This window comes from Coregonus lavaretus, assembly GCF_964263955.1.
Source record: "Coregonus lavaretus genome assembly, chromosome: 9".
Classification (NCBI taxonomy): Eukaryota; Metazoa; Chordata; class Actinopteri; order Salmoniformes; family Salmonidae; genus Coregonus; species Coregonus lavaretus.
This window is the reverse complement of record NC_139996.1, coordinates 28,564,140-28,583,442: the sequence shown is the minus strand read 5'-3', so window position 1 is coordinate 28,583,442 and position 19,303 is coordinate 28,564,140. Positions and strand designations below refer to the sequence as shown.

General features: G+C 45.9%; 1 protein-coding gene across 1 annotated transcript in view; it reads right to left on the bottom strand.

The window, feature by feature from the left end:
• The window catches only part of LOC311134772 (FERM domain-containing protein 4A-like), a 54,789-nt gene that overhangs the window by 12,610 nt on the left and 22,876 nt on the right, over positions 1 to 19,303 (bottom strand). The window contains exons 4-16 of the mRNA XM_084168552.1: positions 19,015 to 19,107; positions 17,190 to 17,274; positions 15,573 to 15,629; positions 15,050 to 15,072; positions 12,827 to 12,910; positions 12,636 to 12,701; positions 12,358 to 12,415; positions 12,126 to 12,212; positions 7,748 to 7,824; positions 4,594 to 4,732; positions 4,171 to 4,312; positions 839 to 972; positions 531 to 653 (exon numbers count right to left, since the gene is read on the bottom strand). Of these exons, the coding sequence (XP_084024678.1) occupies positions 531 to 653; positions 839 to 972; positions 4,171 to 4,312; positions 4,594 to 4,732; positions 7,748 to 7,824; positions 12,126 to 12,212; positions 12,358 to 12,415; positions 12,636 to 12,701; positions 12,827 to 12,910; positions 15,050 to 15,072; positions 15,573 to 15,629; positions 17,190 to 17,274; positions 19,015 to 19,107 (1,168 nt within the window). The remainder of the gene's footprint in view (positions 1 to 530; positions 654 to 838; positions 973 to 4,170; positions 4,313 to 4,593; positions 4,733 to 7,747; positions 7,825 to 12,125; positions 12,213 to 12,357; positions 12,416 to 12,635; positions 12,702 to 12,826; positions 12,911 to 15,049; positions 15,073 to 15,572; positions 15,630 to 17,189; positions 17,275 to 19,014; positions 19,108 to 19,303) is intronic.

Sequence of the window (19,303 nt, the reverse complement as noted above, 5' to 3'; positions counted from 1 at the left end):
AGACATCTTTCTGCTTGCCTGGCGGTTTCCTAATACTTTACCACTGGATCCGTTTCAATGCATACAATCCAAGACACACAAACACGCATGAATGCATGCACACAAACACATGTACGCTCGCTTGCACGCACTTTCTTTCTCTCTCTCCCACTATAACCGCTTCCTGTGGTAAGGAACAGACAGGCTATTTTTAGTCAGCCCTGTAGCAGTGGAAAATATATTAAGGCACAAATAGAAGAACAGTGAGAAAGAGGGATTGAGGATGACTTCAAACCAGATCTAAGACGTTTCAGACTGCTGGTTTAGCCACTGCCCCAGTTACTCTTCTGTTTCAACCAATAATCTAGGATAAGTTCTCCATCCCCAAGTCTTAACCATATCTATTAAATAACTCCAGGTTCACAAGGAAGGTTATCTACACTGGGAGACAAATAGAACTCCTCCCATTTACTAGAACTGAATGGAAATACTGGAAACAGTTGGCTCTCATGTGGACTTAGGGAAGTAACGGTTTCAGTGTATTCTCTGACCTCTCTTTTCAGCTTGATCTTGTGTTCGTCCAGTTTGATGGCGGTGCCAATCTTCCTCCTGACCGTCGGAGGCTCCTCCCCTGGATCTAATGGATACTCCTTAGGAAGCTTCCCTGTCAACTCCTAGAGAGAGAGAGAGGGAGAAAGAGAGCGAGAGAGAGGGAGAGAAATAAATTATATTGATCATTAATCATTGATGTGTGTGTGTCTGTGTGTGTGAGTGTGTGTGTGTATACATGTAGTTTATGTGTTTGTTTGTGTGTTTGTGTGTGTGTTTGTGCGCACGTGCATGTGTGTGTGTGTCTTACCGCCTCTCTGATACAGATGTTCTTGAGTTCCTCTAGTCTCTGTTTGAGTGTCTCCTCCAGAGCCTCCTGTCTTGCCCTTAGTGCTGCAAGCATGTCCTTCTTAGCTGTCTGAGAACTGTCCGACTCCTGGGAACCTACACACACAGAACAGAGATACAATCAGAACACACACAGATAACAGACTAAGAACTTAGCACTAAACATGGACCAGACCGTAAAACCCTGTAAGAAACAAGCTTAATGTAACGTTACTGTGTGGGGCACATATGCACACACACCCAAATACAGCACTTACAACACTGGAGCCCAACACAATGGCATTATCTGACCCAGACCTCCAGAGAGAGAGAGAAACAAGGAGAGGGTGGGGGACGGGGGAGGGGTGAAGGCACCTGTCGACAACACAGGATGTGTACAGGGAAGTGAGTGGAACACTTCGATAAGGAGGTCTAAGACTGTGTGTGCTGGGGAGGGTGTGTGCATGTGTATGTGTGTGTGTTTGTGTGTGAGTGGGATGGAGCAGCCGAGGACACTGTTTGTGACGCACAGTCTCAGACCCTGCAGGCACAACATCGTGCCAGCCTCTCCATCTCCATCAAACACACACACACACACACACACACACACACACACACACACACACACACACACACACACACACACACACACACCCTGTCACTGCTCAACTACCCTAACAACAGTCATCCTGTGGTTCAATGTTCACCCTGTGACCAAACACTCCATTGTGGACAACATACTGGAGTAAACACTGTATTTTATAATAATGATAAACAGCTATACTAATCGTTGTATGAACTATGTTAGAGCAGGGCTGCATACCCAATAGCTCTCCAGGAGGAAAGTTAGCCACCCCTGGTCTAGGGTTAGGAGTTAAGATGTGAACCAGTACTGTCACACTGCACTGTAGAGAAATGAATACAGAATGTCTACACTGCTGAAAACTGTAGAGAGAATGTGAGGGAGACGTATTAAGATGACATCACTACTCAGTGACAATCATTCTGATGCCAGGCAGAGATGACCGATGGTAGGCACAGCAGCGTGTCATCAGATGGAAGTCTACGTATGCTACTGTACCTGTAGACTTCCAGTCATTGCGCTAATGCTAGTAAGGATTGGCTTGCGAATCTACTTCTAACTTCCTTCATACTGCACATAGAGACATAAAAATGGTATCCACAAGTTTATCTGACTATGGGGAAGTGCCAGAATCACACATTGTCCCTTTAACACACACACACACACACACACAGACTACCTAAGCCTGGAGGAATCCCTCTCACTAACAATCTCTACCTCTGTGTGTGTGTTTGTGTGTGTGTGTGTGTGTGTGTGTGTGTGTGTGTGTGTGTGTGTGTGTGTGTGTGTGTGTCTGTCTGTGTTCTGAGGTAACAAGGTTTGACTAGTGAAAACCTGAGACATCTTTCTGCTTGCCTGGCGGTTTCCTTATACTTTACCACTGGATCTGTTTCAATGCATACAATCCAAGACACACACACACACGCACACGAACACATGTACGCTTGCTTGGAGACGAAGGTGAGAGCGAGAACAGACTGTGTGAGTAGGAATATGTAAGTGAGTGAGTGTGTGTTTGTATTAGATATAGTGTGTGTGTGTGTGTTAGAGCAGGGATAAAAACACTGAATGGAGAGGGTTAGAGGGAGTGAGGGCAAAAGAGAGAGAAGAGTTATATGGAGATACTGTAGCTGAGAAACAGCAAGACACAAAGTGAGGGAGAAAGAGAGAGGCAGATCCAGAGAAAAATGGGACAGGAGAAATAAAGTTAAGAGATCAGGATATTAGAAAGGACAAAGACTACTCCCTCTGAACACAGTTAGGGAGACCAGGGTTAGCTGTCACAGTGATCACCAATCTAAATGGCGCTGTGTAATATTTGTTTAAATGTGTGAATTCTTTGAAAGAACTCATCCACCTGGTCAGCATGACAGAACATTGAGGTGAGGGGAATGTATGTGTTTTTCATAGGCGAAAGTAAAGAAAAACATGTATTGGTATTTTCTTTGTAAATGTTTGAATTATGGGAGATCCATGAACAATTATGTTTGTTGAAAATAGGAAAGGGAGAGCTATATTTCAAACCAAGTTCCTAGGTCAAGCCATGTGGTAACTAGCATCTTAATTAGCATTGGGGGGAAGGGGGGTCACATGGAATGTAGGGGGGTTGGTTGTCACTATCTACAATGTCACTGTCAATATACAGTACAATAAATCCCAAGCTCTTTCGTGCTTGTGTTATAAAGAGCTCCCTTCGTTGCCTCTCTCTCACACACATATTTTTTTATGTCACACACACACACATCCACACGCACACATGCATGTGCAAACACACGCATACACACACACATTTACTCAAAATGTAATATGATATTCTCAAGGTATAAAATTATGAATTTAGTTAGGAATATCGTTCGATCAAAGAAAGTCTTGGCTATTTCTAAGACTCTGTTTGCTATATTGCTTAATTTCCTATTGCAAAAGGAATAAGTTACATTGTGACAACCAACCCCATACTGTGTGACTTCCAACCCCGCGATGGGGCTGGTTGTCACAAGTGGACAGAGTGTGTTTGATGGCTAATAACTCCATGTTGGAATAAGATACCCAAGACCTTGGTCTTTCTCCTGATATTGAAAAGAGTCTTGTAAGATATACTGGTGCTGAGAAATACACATAAGAGTAAAAGGTGTGACAACCAACCCCGGTCTCTCCTAATTCATTTCATAAGGTGTCAGCTGTGTGTGGAAATAGCTGACCTTGAACACACACAGTTGCCAGTATGTGTGTATCGCTCTTTTCTCTCTCACTCAACTACTAGCACTTTTAGTCAATATTATTTGATCTTGCCTGTGCCTTTCACACTTCCACCATGTTGGTGGAAACGGCCTTTGGGAAAACATCAAGGGTTTCTGTCCTGAAGTTTAAAGGTAGATTCACAGCCCTGTCCTCTCTAACTCGGTTCCCACAGACCCCTGCCCTGGCCTAGATAAGGGATGAAGGGGGAGAAAGGGGGGTGGGGGGGAGGGGGGAGTTACCACTGTCTCCTCTCACAGATCTCTTTCTAACCACATTCCCTCCCTCTACACAGAGAGGCATTATTCCAGAGACCAGGACAAAGCTGCCCACCCTCCCTTTCATCCCTCTCTTCTCCTCTCTTCCCTCTATCCCCCTCTCCTCTACACCACTACATATAGAGGCAGGGGCCTCAACATTATGGGGTGGAGAGTAGGGTAAGGGTACTGCTGGCCACAGACACACATGCAAAAACAGCCACACACAGAGAGACTTACCTGAGGAGAGCAGACTGCCGGAGCTGCCACAGATGATCTTGCCCTTGCTGCCCATGTTGGCCAGTTTAGATGTCTTCAGAGTGCCAGTCTCTGTCAGGTCGATGGCTATCTCACTGAGACTACGAGCCGCATGGATCTTAGACTGGACACACACACACAGAGATATTAGATCTTTACAAAATACTGTATTTCTTCTTGTTTCTACTGCTATGGTCTAGAACACTCTAGAACTCCACACACTCTAGTCTCTAACACTCATTCTAGAACCCCATATTCATTCTAGAACCCCATACTCATTCTAGAACCTCACAGTCATTCTAGAATCTCACACGCATTCTAGAACCCCATACTCATTCTAGAACCTCACAAACATTCTAAAACCTCAGACTCATTCTAGAACCACCCAGTGATTCTATGTGTTACCTTGCTCTGCTTGCGGTCAAGGTAGAACTGGTGTTGGCTGATGGCCATGGCCCAGATAGACTTAATGAGAGCAGGGCAGGCGTACCAGGTGTGGACAGCTATACCACTGTGGCCAAACGTCCTTCTGGTCACCGACGCCCTACAGTAGAGACGGACACAAGGCCTCCTTATACACACTGAATACACACAACACAAACACACAGTAAATGAAAGAACACGCACACGCGCACGTACACATACACCCAGTGGCCTATAGCAAATCAAATGTTATTAGTCACATGCGCCGAATACAACAATTTACGAGCCCTTAACCAACAATGCAGTTCAAGAAATAGAATTAGCGAGTAGCAGGGGGGGGGGTTCAATGTAAATAGTCCGGGTGGCCAGACGCAAGGCATAACACACTTATTCTAGAAAGAGAGAGAGTATGTCTAGTAGTGATGTTTATCAGTACCACACACATTGCCTCTCATGACATGATTTACTCTTCAGAGTTTAGACAGAAAGATAGCTGTATCTACAGACCAGCTCACGCTAACTACTGCCTCCTATAAAACAGCTCTCTCTCTGTCACACCCTGGCTCTGGGACTCTATATGTTGAGCCAGGGTGTGTTCATTCTATGTGGTTTATTTCTATGTTGGGGGTTCTGGTTTGTTGTTTTCTATGTTTGCCTTAGTGACTCCCAATCAGAGGCAACGAGTGTCAGCTGTTGGCTGGTTGTCTCTGATTGGGAGCCATATTTAACTGTCTGTTTTTCACTTTGTGTTTGTGGGTTTTTGTTCCGTGTTCGGTCTTTGTCACCGTGGACGTTACGAGTCGTTTGTTGTTTTGTTCGTGCTTTAATTTAATAAAGTAATCATGTTCATTCATCACGCTGCGCATTGGTCTCTCCCTGACGATCGTGACAGAAAAACCCACCAAAACTGGACCAAGCAGCGTGTCCAGGAGCCATCGCCAGGGGAATCGCTTGCAGATCTCCGTGGCAACCTCGACTGGGTCCAGCCTTGTAAAGAGCAGAGTGGATGGACTTGGGAACAGTGGAGGAAGAGACTGGGTCAAGCCTAATGAAGAGCAGAATTGCTGGAATTGGGGGCAGAAGAGGGAGAGTTGGGCGAGAACGATAGAGGCCTGGCCCACGGGGAGGAGAGACCCCCAGAAAATGTTTAGGGGGGGGGCTCACGAAGTCGGGGCAGCAGGAGGCCGCGATAGAGCCGTCCAGCGGGTTAGCAGAGGAGGCCGCCAGGTTACGGGGGCCACTGGTCGAAGAGGGGATGGAAGGTGGAGAGGCACGGCGAGAGGTACTGGGGTGTGTTACCAGTCCGGTCCGGCCCGTTCCAGATCCCGATGTAGGGCCAGTGGTGTGTGTCCCCAGTACGGTCCGGTCTGTTCCTGCTCCCCGCACCAAGTCAGTGGTGCGCTTCGTCAGCCCGGCTCGGCCCGTTCCTGCTCCCCGCACCAAGTCAGTGGTGCGCTTCGTCAGCCCGGTCCGGCCCGTTGCTGCTCCACGCACCAAGCCAGGGGTGCGAGTCGTCAGTCCGGTGAGGCCCGTTCCGGCTCCACGCACCAAGCCAGGGGTGCGTATCGTCTGCCCGGTCCGGCCCGTCGCTGCTCCACGCACCAAGCCAGGGGTGCGCATCGTCAGCCCGGTCCGGCCCGTTGCTGCTCCACGCACCAAGCCAGGGGTGCGAGTCATCAGTCCGGTGAGGCCCGTTCCGGCTCCACGCACCAAGCCAGGGGTGCGTATCGTCAGCCCGGTCCGGCCCGTTGCTGCTCCACGCACCAAGCCAGGGGTGCGCATCGACAGCCAGGTCCGGTCCTTTCCTGCCTCACGCACCAAGCCTGGGGTGCGCGTCGTCAGTCCGGCACAACCCGTGCCTGGGTCATCGGTGCCAAATCAGGTACCGCTTTATTGCTCCCCAACGGAGCTGAAGCTAGCCGCTCCTGCTACGTCCAGGTCAGCTCCAGCCAGCGGGGCCAGACCGGACCAGGGGCGCTATGGGGGGTTTATTGGAGGGTGGTGGGCAAGCCCGGAGCCAGAACCGCCGCCGAGGAGGAGTGCCCACCCAGCCCTCCCCTATTTTTCTCTGGTTGAGGCGCGGTCGCAGTCCGCGCCTTTAGGGGGGGGGGTACTGTCACACCCTGGCTCTGGGACTCTATATGTTGAGCCAGGGTGTGTTCATTCTATGTGGTTTATTTCTATGTTGGGGGTTCTGGTTTGTTGTTTTCTATGTTTGCCTTAGTGACTCCCAATCAGAGGCAACGAGTGTCAGCTGTTGGCTGGTTGTCTCTGATTGGGAGCCATATTTAACTGTCTGTTTTTCACTTTGTGTTTGTGGGTTTTTGTTCCGTGTTCGGTCTTTGTCACCGTGGACGTTACGAGTCGTTTGTTGTTTTGTTCGTGCTTTAATTTAATAAAGTAATCATGTTCATTCATCACGCTGCGCATTGGTCTCTCCCTGACGATCGTGACACTCTCTTCTCTCTTCCTGTCTCTCTCCTTTTCTCTTGTCTTTCTCTCTCTCTCTCTCTCTCTGTAGAGATGTTAAATAAACAAAAGAGAGGTGACTTCCTCCTCTAGACAGCAGAGTTTACATTTACATTTTACATTTTAGTCATTTAGCAGACGCTCTTATCCAGAGCGACTTACAGAGTTCAGTGTGTGTGTGTGTGTGTGTGTGACTGTCAGCAGTGCTATCTGTGTCAGGCTCCATTTAACGCCAAGATAAACTGAGTCTGTATGTGTGTGCACAAGCTACTTTGTTCAAGCACATGCACCACTGTTTATCTGTTGATGTCTCTACGTTTCTTTAATATAGCATCACAGCTAACAACAGTACCAACCCATGACCATCTCTGCTCTGTGATTTTTATGTTGGCTAAACTTTACACAAAGCAGCTAGCAGCATTCACACTGGGGGACAATTAAGATATTATAAATATAATCTATCCAAGCCTCCTTTTATATGCCATACTCACTACTTTCACAACTCCAGCAGAAATGGCATATAATCAACACAACTAACTTACATTAGCTTTGTATCCTATATATTATCAGGGCAGATGGAAACTCTACTACAGAGTTACTTTCTGATACAAAACTGTTTACAGTGCTGAAACACACACACACACTCAGAGATGTGATATAGATTTACCTCCTGGGGTCGTGAACTTCCACTGAGAACTTCTTCTCTCTGAAGTAGAGGTTCTCCAGCTGACGCCATTGGAACACCTGAGGACGGACACACACACACACACACACACACACACACACACACACACACACACACACACACACACACACACACACACACACACACACACACACACACACACACACACACACTTTAGAACTGAAAGAGGCTCACAGACTTCAAACTGAGATACAAACAGACACACAAGCTTGAGAAGGCAGAAACACCCACTGCCGGCTGGATATGACTTCCCTGTACAGCCACTGAGAGTTAAGATTGGTTTTGCAACACCTCAAAAACAGAAAGAATAGGAGAGGAGTGAGGAGGAGTGAGGGAGGAGAGGAAAGAGGGAGGACATGAGGTAAGGGTCTCTGATTAGATCCAGACCCAGCGGTCTCGTCCAGAACTCTTCCCCCAGCTGAATGACCTCACCCCCGAGAGAGAGAGAGAGAGAGAGAGAGAGAGAGAGAGAGAGAGAGAGAGAGAGAGAGAGAGAGAGAGAGAGAGAGGGCTTTCTCTCCTCCGCTCGCCTTTTTTCTCTTCCCTTCTTTCCATCCTCTTTACAAACCATCAGCTCCTCTTTAAATAAAACCAAGCCTCGCTGGGTGAGAAAGTCTCCTCAATATGTGTGTCTGTGTACGTGTGTGTACGTGTGTGTGTGTGTGTGTTAAATCCTCTCCAGGTGCAGGGGAACAGAAAGTTCTGAGTCGGCGGGTGTTTACCAGCTGTAGGTAAGTGAGCGAGTGTGTGTGTGTGTGTGGGAGAGTGTATGTGTGTGAAATAAAGTTTCCTCCTCTACTGTAGCCAGGCTAAGACCCTCCCCTCCCTCCCCCTGACCCTTCCTCTCTCCCTCGAGGAGTACACTTCCTGCTCTGGGCTCTGTGGCTGGGAGAAAGGGAGGGGGTGGGGGAAGGGAGGGAGGGTGAATGGGGAGAGGATTACTGTGGCCCCACCAAACAGAGCACTTTTGCTTTGTTAGTCAGCCAGCCAGCCCCCCTCTTCACACACACACATACACACACACACACACACATTGCCTCACGAGGTCTGTTTCTCATTACACAGAGAGCAGAGTCACAGCAGTTACTGTTACACTGGAGACATTACAGCACTAGCAGCTGGGACACATACACACATAGAGACACACAAACAGCACACACCAACAATGGTGGTGGTAGAGATGTAATGGCAGTGAGATGATTTAAGAAAACGGTAAAACACGTGAACTCTGTACAGAACAACAGGAGAAAACAAAGTTTAACTGGCAGGGTGAGGGAGGACAGGAGAGAGTGGAGAGGAGGGAGGAAGAGAGTGGAGAGGAGGGAGGAAGAGAGTGGAGAGGAGGGACGAAGAAGAAGACGAAGGGGCACAGCCCAGGAATCATAACAGCCTGGGAAAATAATGGAGAGAGAGGGATAAGAGGAACAGAGGAGAGGAGGGGGATCTGATGGAGAAAAAACGAATATATAAACACAGCGTTGGGACTAAGAGTGTGTGTGAGCGTGTGTGTGCGTTTACGTGTGAGATAATCAGTGCAGTTACGCTCGGTGTACTGTACACTCAATGGAGTATGAACACTTAATGTAGCATGGTGCTAAGAATAGGAGGGAGATAGGGAGAGAGGGTGTATGTGTATGTGTGTGATTACAGATAGGGAGAGTGTGTGCAACAGTTTTCCAGCACGAGAGTGCTTAACACACACATGTTCCCTCGTAACTAGGTTGGAGGGTGGACCCCATCTTGTCAACTCAACACTGCCACTCGTGTCACATCAGACAACACTGGAAACACTGGCACTAGTTTCACATCAGACAACACTGGCAACACTGGCACTAGTTTCACATCAGACAACACTGGCACTAGTTTCACATACATCCCAGTACCTGTTGTGGTATTCAATTAGTGTGATCAGGTTTGTTAGTGCAGGGAAGAGACTAAAGCCTGTATACCCCGTGTGTCTCCAAGACCAAGGTTGGCCACCAGCTGGCACAAACCATCGCTTTCATCTTCCCTCATATCAGGCTTTAGTAATCAGTCAATGGACCATAGAACATTACTGCAGACCACAGACCACATTTTCCAGGAAGGGTACTTCAACATGTAGCAACATGTACAGCACAACACAATGAGGAATTAAACCAGTTTCAATATGAAAGGAGTTAAGGGTTGTGATTAAGTGACCATTTTGTCCACACTAACAAATGACAGGAGTTATATAAGTGGTGTGTATTTAGTAACAGCTTTAGAGAAACTTTGAATAATCTGAAAAACAATATCAGATACAAACATGGTGACACTTTTTCTATACAGCACTGATAATGGCAAAGGGTGTGTCCACTGTTAGGCCAGTGTGTGTGTGTGTGTTTGTGTGTGTATACTGTATGTGTACAAAGAAAAGGTAATGTCTGAGAAAGCTTGAAGTCCCTAGGGGATACCCATGGGATTGTCTAAAGAATAGAATGGTCTGGAGTGAAGCCAAGGTCTATTCTATCATAGGGCAGAGCAGAGCAGAGCTGGACCTGTAAACAGTAGCAGTCGGCTAGGACTAGGAGCCAGTCTGGGGACTAGGAGGGGTCTAGAGGGGCTTTACAAGGGGACCGACTTACCATCACTGGTTCCCTTCCCTGTCCCTCTCCATGTTTCTGAGTCCCTCCCTCAGAAAGGTGGAGGACGGTTAGGGTGGGGGATTTAAATGTTTCCAGGGTGTTCTATAGTCACTATGGAGACCTGCCCATGGCTTCCTGTTGTTTTTGTTTTGGTCATAGTTTTTTTTAACAAATATGTGTGTTGGAGGGATTGAGGTTAGGAGGGGCGTTTGCACACCAAAACACACTCCTCACTCATTACTCATCACTGTTTCATACCTTCATATACTTATCTGACCTGGCAACACACTAGCTAGCAGAGACATATTCTTAATCTCTGTCAAGCAATTTCAAAATCAGTCAACATGACACACACTACTGGAGCTTCACACTGTTACTAAACCATCAGCATCTGCCTCAGTCACTCACAAACCCTAAAGTGTCTCACAACTCACTAACAAGGCATTTTTACTGGCTGTGGTTGAACTGTAACTGTGTGTGTGTGTGTGTGTGTGTGTGTGTGTGTGTGTGTGTGTGTGTGTGTGTGTGTGTGTGTGTGTGTGTGTGTGTGTGTGTGTGTTAGTGCGTGTGTGTGTGAAAGGGGAAGTGGGGTTAGGGGTAAAGTATTTAAACAACCCCAAATAAACAGTCAGAAAGCCTTACAGTGGTGGTCTAGTCACTACAGGATGTCCACTAGTAAAACTCTACTGATAAATATGCAGCTGCCACACACACAGACAACGTATTCCTGAGGTAAAACTCTAAACAAAAACAGCCTTAACTAAACACTGAAAACCTTATTTGACACAATGATAGTGGCCTTCTCTGGTAACCTAATGTGCAGCCTCTACACACAGCTTTTGACTAGGTCTCAACCTTCTTTGAAACCAACTCTGGAGTTATTAAAGACAGTTATTAAAGACAGTTATTAAATACATTAATAGTCATCTTTAAAGTGCCCTCCCTCTCTCTTTGTTTTCAGAGCGCTGCATGCGTAGATACCATTAGTGTGTTGATGAGAAGCCAAAACATGAAGTCCTGAACCTCCCTTCATTCTACCTCCCCTCTGAACCCTCGGAACACATTCACTCTATTGTAGTACAGACCACTTTCAACCTGGCACGGCCCACTGCCTTTCAGTGTGTGTGTGTGTGTGTGTGTGTGTGTGTGTGTGTGTGTGTTTACATCTACAAATGGGCAGATATGGGGAGAAAACATCCTATGAAGGATCCAAGAGGGCCATCGTTTCCAAAGAGCACCTTTCTACTTGATACTAACATTGGAAGCTAACTCAAACCACCAAATCATTCCTGTGACCTAGAATAGGAGACTAGGCTAGCATTCCCATTCTGTCTCCATGGTGATGTAACCTTTGAAACCTCAGGATCTGGGACTATTATGGGATAGAGCAGGAATGTGGGGAGAACAGTGGTGAGACATTTAGACTGGAATGTGCAAACACACACACACACACACATACACACACTAGAACAGGACGGGCAAACAGGAAAGCTGAAGCAGACAGGAAGTCTTTGTCAGGACTGAGGGGTCAGAGTTCACGTATGGGAGTGTGTGTGTGTCGGTTCATCCAGCCAGGAGATGAATGATACTAGTCTTTTCTAGGGTCAAAGGTGAGAGGTGAAAGGCTTTAACAGACTACAGGGAGACTGATGGGAGGACAGTGTTACATCTTTATAAAAGACAGACATAATGGAGCGAGAGGGAGAGAAAGAGAATGAAAGTTGGCGTCTTACCTTCCTGGGTTTGACCTTGTCCTGGTAGTCATACTGGAAGATTCCTTTATAACTCAGCCCCAGCCACCACGGGATGCCCTGTTTATCCTGACACACACAGAGAGAGGATACACACATCAGAGGGTGTGTGTATTCATAGCCCCCCAAACCCTCCTCCCAAACACTCCCTCACCCACCCACTCAGCCCCCAACCCCAACCCCAAGAGAGAGAGTGTAAGTGATAAAGTTGTACCTTAACAGTGTAGTAATGTACTCCATATGTAGGCAGGGACTCAACGATGCTCATATAACTAAGACAGACAGAGAGACAGACATTAGTCAGTCACAATGTTCATCTTCACATCAACTACTGAAGAGAGACCATCATAAAAACACACACACTCACAAACATATGGATACACACGCAGTAGACACCCAGCATGTGTGAGAGATGAACACACACAGCTCAAGGGGGAGAGAATATGAGACACATAAGTAACACACACACACCCTTCCCCTCTCCAGTCTTACTTGACTATGGCCTGCCCTCTGGACTGTCCATTGAGCTTCTTGTAGTGTTCTATCACCCGGTCCTCACTGGAACAGAAAACATACACAACATGCCACTTAATCATATCAAACAGGCAGCCAGGTCGGGCAACCAGGCAGTAGAGTTTTGGTGGCCCTGGTCATCAGGGCCAATAAGACAGGCTGGGACTCACCAGTAGGCCAGAGATGGGTGTTCCTTCAGGGCCTGAGTCGGCAGAGCTGGAAGCTTCTTCAGGTCTGACCTCGTCATGTCGTTACTGTGACACACACAGAAACACACGTCATTACTGTGAACACACACTGAATTCAAACTGCCAAGAGGTGTTGGAGACAGATTGGCATTAGCGATATAAACCAATCCAAAGGTGTCTCCAATATTGTGATGTTTGTCTACTACAATGATGTATTAACTTTAATCTAAGGGTATTTACCAATGAATAATCTATGGGTTGGGGGCAAGAGTTAGTAACTGACAGGGTGGGGGAACTAATGCTGCCCTGCTGTGTTTCAGGGGGACTGATGAGACAGTCACACAGCTGGGAACAACTGGAGAGAGAGAGAGAGAGAGAGAGAGAGAGAGAGAGAGAGAGAGAGGAGAGAGAGAGAGAGAGAGAGAGAGAGAGAGAGAGAGAGAGAGAGAGAGAGAGGAGAGAGAGAGAAGAGAGAGAGAGAGAGAGAGAGAGAGAGAGAGAGAGAGAGAGAGAGAGAGAGAGAGAGAGAGACCCTAGACTTCAGACTCTCAGTCTTAAACCCCTCTGTAATTCCCTAAACATCCCAGCCCCCTGAGACTGGGGGAAAGGCCTGGAAACATGACAGCCAATACTGAAAATATAATAGCCAGCTAACGCCTGCTCTCCCATATCAAAAAATACTACAGTTTACTATAGAATACTACAGTACTTACTATATAATTCTGTAGTAAACAATAGTATACTGTTGAATGCTATACTACACACTGTAGTATACCTCGATCATGTGTAGTACTTACTATAGAATTTAGTAGTATATTATAGAATACTATAGTACATACTACAGTATACTACAGACCGCAAAAACACTACAGTATGCAAAAACACTACAGTGAATAATACAGAAAAGTCTGCAAAAACACTAGAGTGAATACTATGGTATTTAACCATAATACTATAGTTTTTTTCATGTGGGCTAGAGCAATGGTTCTCAATCCCAACCCTTACCACCCGATCTGGACGCCACAGCCCCAGCAGCCTTCACCAGCAATGGAGTAGCAAAAAATTGGATGGACAACAAGTAACATAAACGCTTACAATGTTAGTGCAATATATAGCGTAATATGTTACACATTCCAGAGCTCAGTGGGATGCCATGTTTATTTATGTTCCTGTGAGGAGGAGGAAATGGGGTCAAAGGTGAACGCTGTTCGACTCTCTCATCTACACTGGCCTCAACGCTCACAAACTGACGAAGAATCCTTATTCTGTACTGCTCTAAGATATAAAGACCATGTTTCCTTTAACCGTGAAGACATCCAATTCATCTTTATTTAAAGGAACATAGTAGCATGATACCAGGTTACACAATGGAGCAGGAAATATATTGCAACACATGGCATTTTGTAAACGACATCTCAAGCCTGCCTAAATGTAAGCTAGCATCTCTCTACACCATAGAAGTGTAAACCAATAGAGGGTAAGCTGTTTTAGGGGGCAGAAGGCTCATCACGTGAGCTGCAGAGCTGAGGTCTTAACTACCCTGGCCTTAGTCTCACTGCTCTGTTCTTAATTGGTTAGGAGTCATGCACTGTGGAGCCCTGTCACTCACTCACACACACATACATACATACATACATACATACATACATCCATACACACACACACACACACACACACACACACACACACACACACACACACACACACACACACACACACACACACACACACACACACACACACACACACACACACACACACACACACACAAGAAATATGCTCCAGTGACCCTATCTAAAGACAGACTCTTCAGTCTGGATGGAGTGAGTGAATCAGGGGACTGGGGGATGAGAGGAGAGTTTGAGAGGGATAGAGCGTCGGAGGACAGGCAGACAAAGGCAGGTCCTGTGAGAGGAGAGGGAGGGGCGTGTCAGCGGATTTGCTTCGCTGCTCTGTGGGGCTCAGAGGACCTAGGACAGACCCCCTACATGGGTGCTATTGTTCTCCTGTCACACAAACACACACACACACACACCTATCCCACCATCCCCTCACCCAAAAACCAAACAAACATGTGGGCCACAACCGCTCTACTCCCCACTGACACAGAGACAATAGGTCTGAGGCTGTTGGATATTAGTTATTATAAAGTATATTATATGTATACAGCTTACTGTAGTATAAATACATAATAACTGTTCTTACCTGGTGAAGTCACCTTTAGCCTCCTGGAGAGAGAAAAGAGAAAGAGAGAGAAATAGTTAGACATTTACAGTATTATGGAGGGGTGAACGCTGGCTTTTGTGGGACAAGTAGTGTGTGTGTGTGTGTGTGTGTGTGTGTGTGTGTGTGTGTGTGTGTGTGTGTGTGTGCAGGCAGGTGAGAGTAGGGTCAGGTCTCCTGTGATGAAATCAGAGAGAAACGTTATCCTTCCATCTGGAGCAAAACCTCTAAAGGCCAAGAGATACCTGATACCTCTGCACCTGCACACACACACGCAATAACGCACACACACACACACACACACACACATACACACACTCCATAGTCTCTGTGTTAGCTGGAACTGAGGTAATGGGCTGACCTAAATTGAGGGGGAACCCTACACACTCCCTGGCCAATATACATACTCACTCCCTGGAACTAGGCATGGGAGCCCATTCCAAAAATAATTGATGTCTGATTCTTCGAATGTAAGTTGGTCAAAGCTAGTGTAACACTGACTTACCTGTAGGATATAGGAGGCCAGCTCAAAAACCACCTCACTGTCCACCTCAATGAGCTCCTTGGAGAAAGAGGGAGAGAGCGAGAGAGAGAGATAGAGAGAGAGAGAGGGGGGGGGGGGAAGCATTAGATAATGGTTATTATGTGACTTGCACGGCTAATAAAACCAATCCAATGTATCCATTACTTTCCCTATGTGGGGAGCTGTGAGGGGCACATTTTCATACATCAGATTCATCCTATGACCACGATGTTATGATGTACCTACACTACTAATACAACACTGAAAAACATATTCATACAGGATACACACGTTTCTATCACATTGTCCCCAGTACTCTCTTTTCTCCATTGCTGTTTTAATTTTTTCATCTAAACCTCCCTCACTCCCTTCCTCCCCCTCCCTGATTTCTTTCCCTTTCTTCATGGGGGGTTGTGTGCTCTGCTTCAGCTCAGAAATTACAGTGTGATGGGACTTATGTGGGCAGAGAAAATGAGGGAATGCAGTGGTGACTAACAGAACAATTTCCTTAAAGGTCTCTTTAATTCTCTCTGTCTTTCTCTTTGTCTCTCCATCCTGTTTACTTAGATGAGCAATGCTGGGACAGGGCCTACTCACACACACAGAAGGGGGTCTGAGGGAAGTGTGTGTGTGTGTGTTTGTGTGTGTTAGTTGATGAGTAGTGACTAAAGGGGTCAGGTATGTAAGGAATGTCCTCTATACGATCCCTGGCAGTTAATTGGTTAAGAGATCAGACAGCAGAGTGAAACACAACACTGAATACACTACCACCCAGCATGGGCTCTCACCATGGGGCTGCGGCCTAGCAGTGTGTGTGTGTATGTGTGTGTGGTCCAGTGTAGAACACACACTCCATACATGCAGACAGGAGATGACTGCATTAAAAATGACTCTATATCCACAACACAATTCTAATGTCTTAAACGTATCCATGATTAACATTTACAAAATCTGTGTTATGTTGAAAAAGTGTATTTTTGTGTCATTGTGTCCATGTGTGCATCAAGGAAAAATATTGCTGTTTTGGTCAATTGGAGTGTGTATGTAGACTTCACAGACAACCCTCACTTCACTAGAGTCTGTTGGACCGTGAGAGTGTTCCAGCCTCCCTTTCTAAACAGCCTAGTCTTAGGTGTCAAGTATTGGCTGTGTTAGCATACACTAAGATATCAGTGCTGGGTATGTATTAGGAAAAGCTATGGGTGTTGCTGGAGTGTTAGCAGAAGCTTCGCTACCAGTGGATGCATTTTGTCAGCAGAGGCTGGTTAACACTTTTGGAGCTGGAGATAGCATAAGCTTAGCTAATGCTATATCTGTTTCTAACAGGATGAATGGAGCAGAGAGGAGACAGAGAGTGGTTTTACTGTTCAAGCGTCACACTGACGACCCAACAGCCCACATGTACCCTCTGGTGGTGAAATGATGACATGACTGGAAAATAAAATCCACTACTTGAAGATTAATCATCAATGAGAATACACACAGACAGACACTTACTGATCTAACACATAGCAGAACAACACCATACAGTATATTTATATTGGCATGCTATATCTAAGCATATCTAAGCATGTGAACTACAGGCCATGATGAACTTACCTTGTATATGCAGGACTTAGCATTGAGGAAGAAGAGTTCAATAGTAGCATTGTCCTTCAGGTAGGAAATACTCTCTATGTAAAACCTGTAACACATAGACAACAGGACACATTACTTTAGTTGATCAGGCAGGAAATACTCTCTAAAACCTGTAATGAACAGAACATAAAACACAGTACAGTATAACAGACCATGACACAATGAGTTTAGATGTATTGTATCTTGGAAACAGATTAAAGAGAAAAGAAGCTAATTCAATCTAGTTCCAGGCTACTATGTGTGGCAGAACTGCAGTGAACAGAGTGTCCACTAGGGGTCATCAGACATTAGGCTTCCACACACAGTTCCTATACCCTTCTCTGTCTGATCAATGGCAACCATCCAACACACACGCACGCACGCACACACAAACACTGATGCACAAACACAGACACATCATCTACACAAACACACCCCCATCGCAAATGTGCACACGATGCATTTCACACAATCGCTAGCTGGCTGGCTGGCTGCATCATCAGCAGTGTGCAGGCAGAGAAACACAGTAGCCATCAATAGTGAGATGGGAGCTACTGTAACATTATATAATGTAGTCTATATATAGAGAGGGTGGGAGTTGTTATAGCTACTGCTTCCGAAACATGCACACACATGCTATGAAACCAATGCACAAGCACAGTGCACGAAAGCATTAAGGCACGAAAGCACACACACACACACACACACTCGGCTGCTCTGGGCAGTGAAGTCTGACAATGGATTCAGCTCTGACATTTAGACTGATTGCAGTTTCATCAGTCTGTCTCTGTGTTAACTGTGTATCAGGATGTTTGTGTGTGTGTGTGAGTATGTGGTGTGTATAAATGCATTGTATTAATAAGCATTTGAATGTGTGTGTGTATTTATGTGTGGGCATGTGGAGTGACTGGATATGTTATTAGTGGCTGGCTATAACAGAAGTAATCACAATAGTTATTATATTGTATCCGTACTGATGGCTAACCCTGAACACAAGGCCATGTATTTGATAGTGATCTGTTATGTGAACAATACACCCCATGCAACAATACAATACCCATACACATCAAAACTATTATGGTAGGTTGAAATGACGTCATTACCACACACCCTTTTGGAGACACTTATCGTTAATGCCAATCAGTACAAACAACTATTCATCTATTGAGTGTCTCCAATGCAGGTTGCTATGTACGTTGCTAAGGAATGACAAGTCCCTGGAGCCTATTGTCATCATAGGGACCTTTAAGGTACTGACCAACACTGTTCAGCATTGTGTGTGTGTGTGTGTTTGTGTAGCCTTTCCACAGCTGCAAAGAAAGGTCAGACACATTATCTTCAGATCCTGTACCTTTTCTTCCAACTACAATGACTTAATGTAGACACAAACACGCACACATGCGAGCACACACACATGCACACACACACACACTCAGTCAACCTCAGGATGTGTGTTATGTAAGAGAGCAGCCATTGTCAGAGCAGTACAAAGGCACTGGCAGGAGAAAGGAATGGTTTTATAACCCTGCTACTATGGGTTAGATCACAGCAGGAGCTCCACTTTACAGGGAGACAACATCTTATACACCTGACACACACAGATACACTGAAGATCATATACAATAGCTAGACAACTATCACTGAATTATGAATGGTGTTCTCTTATAGTATTATAGAGTTATTATCTGCCTTTTTCACAGAGCCAAGGTAGTGTGTGTGTGCAGACGTCTGTCTGACTGTGTGCATGTCTGTGTGCCTGCTGTCGGAGCTGTGCTTGTGTGTGTGTTTTACTATGATGTGACCATACCTGACACAGAAGTAGAGTACGATGGGTCCAGACTTCTTGGGGAACTCGTGTTCTAGAACCCTTCGGTCCAACTGCAGCCAGCTGAAATGACCCCTGGAGACACAACAACCAATCAACTGTCAGCATACTGCACACCCAACCAATGAGGAGGCAGACATAGTACACTACAGAACTGACATGAATTAAAACAAATGTAAATGTAAATAAGTAGATTCAATAACTTCACTAGAATGTAATAATACTGCAACTAAATGAATTGTACTTGTACGCTTGCAACGCCAGGGTTGTG